The 4806-nt window shown below is 32.6% G+C and overlaps 1 protein-coding gene across 1 annotated transcript in view; it reads left to right on the forward strand.

Moving 5' to 3' along the window:
- LOC111697405 (uncharacterized) overlaps positions 1-4806 on the forward strand; it is a 16559-nt gene continuing 11753 nt past the window's right edge. Inside the window, exons 1-4 of the mRNA XM_023467417.1 lie at positions 1-228; positions 497-560; positions 1597-1729; positions 3807-3900. Coding sequence (XP_023323185.1) covers positions 218-228; positions 497-560; positions 1597-1729; positions 3807-3900 — 302 coding nt within the window. The 5' untranslated portion in view covers positions 1-217. The remainder of the gene's footprint in view (positions 229-496; positions 561-1596; positions 1730-3806; positions 3901-4806) is intronic.

A 4806-nucleotide genomic window follows, 5' to 3' on the forward strand; every position in this document is an offset into this window, starting at 1 on the left:
TCTACAATACTGCATACTCAGCTCAACCACCATACATTGCCGGTCACTCCCTTTAATAATATTGAAAAGTCTGAAACTATTCATCCTCTAAAAAAGAATATATTAGATAAAAGCAAATGCAAGTGGTAATTCAGTAATTCTTCCTCAAATACTTAATGAATTACGATTTTTCTCTTTAAGTTAATTTTTTCTAAAATGAGTGAGACAGTGCTTTAAAATGGAGATCAGGTATTATTGGTTTTATAAAAAATTGTTGTTAATATTCGGCCTGAAATAAAAAGAATGTGCATTGATCCTCAAATTAAAAGTATCCGCTGTTGATATCGAGAAATAAAGGTATCCCGTGCGTACAAAAGTTCCCATGGCTCTGTACATTTTTATATTTATATCAATCAGAACAAGGACTAAAAACCGATTGCTTTCTTAAACAAAGACTACTTTAATTTCGGTGTGTTTTAGTGTTTTTACACGAAATGATTTAGTTTCTATTTTGCAGAAGACGACCTCCTCCTGGACTCCGTGATCTAGCACTGAGTTGTTTTATTAAACCAATCCTCCAGGGATGAGACTAATAATTCTTAATAATTAATAATTTGATAATAATTTTTTAAATAATTGGGTCCGTGTAGAATGTAAATTGCATTTATGCAGTGTTTCATATACAGTACACTTTAGACTAGACTAATTCAATTCAAACAATATATTTTTCAGACTAGACAGATTGGACAATAATTAAATTTGCACAGACTAGACAGATTGGACAATAAACACATTTTCACATGACTAGACAAATTGGACAATAAACACATTTTTTACAAACTAGACAAATAGAATAGTAATTACACTTTCACAGATCAGAAAGATTGGACAATAAATACATTTTCACAGACTAGAAAGATAGGACAATAAAATATATTTTTCACAGACTAGACAAATAGAAGAAGAAGAACTAGACAGAAAGGATACTAATTATATTTTCACAGACTACACAGATAGGACAATAAATACATTTTGACAGACTAGACAGATTGGACAATAAAGACATTCTTCACGGACTACAGATAGCATAGTAATTACATTTTCACAGATCAGACAGATTGGACAATAGATACTTTTTCAGAGACTAAAGAGATAGGACTATAAATACATTTTTAAAATTAGACGGAATGGACAAAAAATACATTTTTGACAGACAATAAATATACTTTTCAATAGATAGACATTTTTTTACAAACTTAACTGATAGGACAATATTAACATTTTCACCGAATATAGACAGATTGTACAATAAATACATTTTCAAAGACTAGACAGACAGGACAATGAATACATTTTTCACAGACTCGACTGATAGAATTGAAGAACTAGACAGAAAGGATAATAATTACATTGTCACAGACAAGACAGATTGGACAATAAATACATTTTTAAAGACTAGACAGATATGGACAATATAAATACATGTTTAACAAAACTATAGGTAGATTAGACAATAAATATATTCTGTAAATTATTATTTCAATCTTTCTTCATTTTTACAGGTTTCAGTAACCACCATCATAAAGTTAACTTCAACGATTTTGTCCCATTATTTAGTGCGCAGACCTCCCATCTGTGAAATCTTTTCTGGAGCTCCTTCCTGAAAACCTGAAACAGCCCCTTTACAAAAAACTAAAACTGAACACATCTACAGAAAATTCTAATTTCCAGCAAATTGGCAACATTTTTGGTAAGTCTTTACTTTACAGGAATATTAAAACAGAAAGTTTGTGGCAACATCTTAGGTAAAATAATAAAAAAACATTTAGTCTTCTGACGATACAGGGTTTTCCACAAAACATGACAGTAGCAAGAAGACTTACAAGTCGTCTTCGAACTTATTTGTGACATTCAGTAGTCAACCTTCTTTTACATCTAGGATTCTGGAAACAATAACCAATTCTGGCATTTCCAAAATGTGGTCTGTCTTTTTTTTCGCTGTCATATTACCGGAGATATTAAGAATTTTGTTCAGATTCCACTTTTAATGAATAAAACCAATATTGTCAAAATCTGAACAAAATTCTTCATATCTCCGGTCCTTGACTCCGGTAATACTGAACGCACAAAAAGGCAGACCACATTTTGGAAATGACAAGACAAGGAGTTTTTCAAGTCGTCTTGCTACTGTCTTGTTTCGTGGGACACCCTGTATAACATAAAAAATGATCTTAAAAAGAAAAACCAATCGTTCAGCAGCACTGCAGGGAACCATGACATGGTGTCCATCTAAACATGATAGTTGCGAGACTCGACTTTAAGATATCATTTTTGCAGTAATTTGTGTTAAATCAATACTTTTACTTGTAAAACTATAGGTTGACGAATGTATGCTGCAAATCATTTAAAAAATCAAAGACGATCATCAAATTTGCCCTGAAACTGTCACGTTTTTTAGAACACATAATGCATAGGAGGCTAGAATACAAGAATATTTTAGAACACATCATGCATAGGAGGCTAGGATACAAGAATATTTTAGAACACATCATGCATAGGAGGCTAGGAAACACATCATGCATAGGAGGCTCAGATACAAGAATATTTTAGAACACATCATGTATAGGAGGCTCGGATACAAGAATATTTTAGAACACATCATGCATAGGAGGCTCGGATACAAGAATATTTTAGAACACATCATGCATAGGAGGCTCGGATACAGGAATATTTTAGGACACATAATGCATAGGAGGCTAGGATACAAGAATATTTTAGGACACATCATGCATAGGAGGCTAGGATACAAGAATATTTTAAGAACACATCATGCATAGAAGGCTAGGAAACAAGAATATTTTAGGGCACATCATGCATAGGAGGCTAGGAAACAAGAATATTTTAGGGCACATCATGCATAGGAGGCTAGGATACAAGAATATTTTAGGACACGTCATTCATAGGAGGCTCGGATACAAGAATATTTTAGGACACATCATGCATAGGAGGCTCGGAAACAAGAATATTTTAGGACACATAATGCATAGGAGGCTCGGAAACAAGAATATTTTAGGACACATCATGCATAGGAGGCTAGGAAACAAGAATATTTTAGAACACATCATGCATAGGAGGCTAGGAAACAAGAATATTTTAGAACACATCATGCATAGGAGGCTCGGAAACAAGAATATTTTAGAACACATCATGCATAGGAGGCTAGGAAACAGGAATATTTTAGGACACATAATGCATAGGAGGCTAGGATACAAGAATATTTTAGGACACATCATGCATAGAAGGCTAGGAAACAAGAATATTTTAGGACACACCATCCATAGGAGGCTAGGATACAAGAATAAAGGCTCATGTGATGATGAAAACCTTGATAAATTAAAATAGAAATTTTAAAAAAAGAAAAATGAAAAGGATACGGTTAGTTGAACATACAGTGAGAACCAGAAAGCAATGGAATAAAAAGCTGACATTATAGTAATAGTCGTTTTCCTATTCCACAGTTTTCTGGTTCTCGTTGTAGCTCAACTACTCTGTCGTTTATAAATTCCCAACTTTAGATCCGATAATTTTAAAATTTACCAATGTAACTTTTCATTAAAGGAATTGACTCTTTGCAACAAACTCTGATTTTCTTATCCCTATATCTTTGGATTCCAACGTCGTAAACCTTTGAAAGTTCAAACTATGACTTTTGTTAGATCAAAAAATATAAGTTTGAAATATCAAAGGTTTACGACATTGGGTTCTAAAGATATTGGGATTAGAAAATCAGAGTTTGTGGCAAAGAGTCAATTCCTTTAATATTTTAGGTTGTTTTCTGTCTTCTGTCTGGAAGAACATTGTCTTAGAAGACAACATTTACTCACATCCTCAAATAATCCACTTTGCTCTGAAAAATATCAAGTAAAACACTTACTCAAACTTTATTAACTATAGCCAGTTAAAAACTACACGGTCATTTTAGGAAAATCAAAAATGAAAAAGAAACATTTATGAAAAGGTTTGATTATAAGCATCCATAAATAAGTTTTAAGTTGGGCTTAAGATATCCTATCAACTAAATTTAAATTGAACCACTGCACCTGCTTTTTATTGTAATCAGGCGCGTACACAGGATTTTAGCCAGGGGGGGGCAAGATTTCGCGCGAAGAGCGAAAAATTTTTTTTTGCCCCCCCTGGCTGTTTTTTGCCCCCCCCCTGGAATTGTTTTGTTCAAAAAGTCAATTACCACCATAAAAATACACCAAAAGACTACATTTTTGGGTGTTACTAACCTTATAGAGTCTAAAATTCATACTAAATGTATTCCTTTGCTCGAAAAACTAACTTTAACTTTTTAATTTTATAAATTTAGAAATTTATCACTTAACTCCATCACAGCTAACTAAATCAATAATCACAGCATCATTAAAAAATCATATTTTCACTAATAAACGAAATTTCTTCTGAAATTTGTAGATAGAATTTTACTCCATCTACATATTCATAAACTCTTTTAAGCTTCAATTTTCTTGGATTTGCTTGCACAAACATTTCAATAATTTTCTCAGAAGTGAGCCATAAGTGCAAGATCGTTAGGTCTGCTCTCCGTCATAGTACATCTTGTGTAATGAAGTATTCTCTTTAGAAGGCTAAAACTTCTCTTTCCTTCATTCGATGTTATTGTCATCATTGCATAAAGGGGAACTTGAAATTACGCTTAATATCTCTTTATTGAAATAAAGGAATTGAGTCTTTGCCACAAACTCTGATTTTCTAATCACTATATCTTTGGAACCAAATGTTGTAGACATAGATAAATAAATAAAC

Source organism: Eurytemora carolleeae, unplaced genomic scaffold, assembly GCF_000591075.1.
Source record: "Eurytemora carolleeae unplaced genomic scaffold, Eaff_2.0 scaffold197, whole genome shotgun sequence".
Lineage (NCBI taxonomy): Eukaryota > Metazoa > Arthropoda > Copepoda > Calanoida > Temoridae > Eurytemora > Eurytemora carolleeae.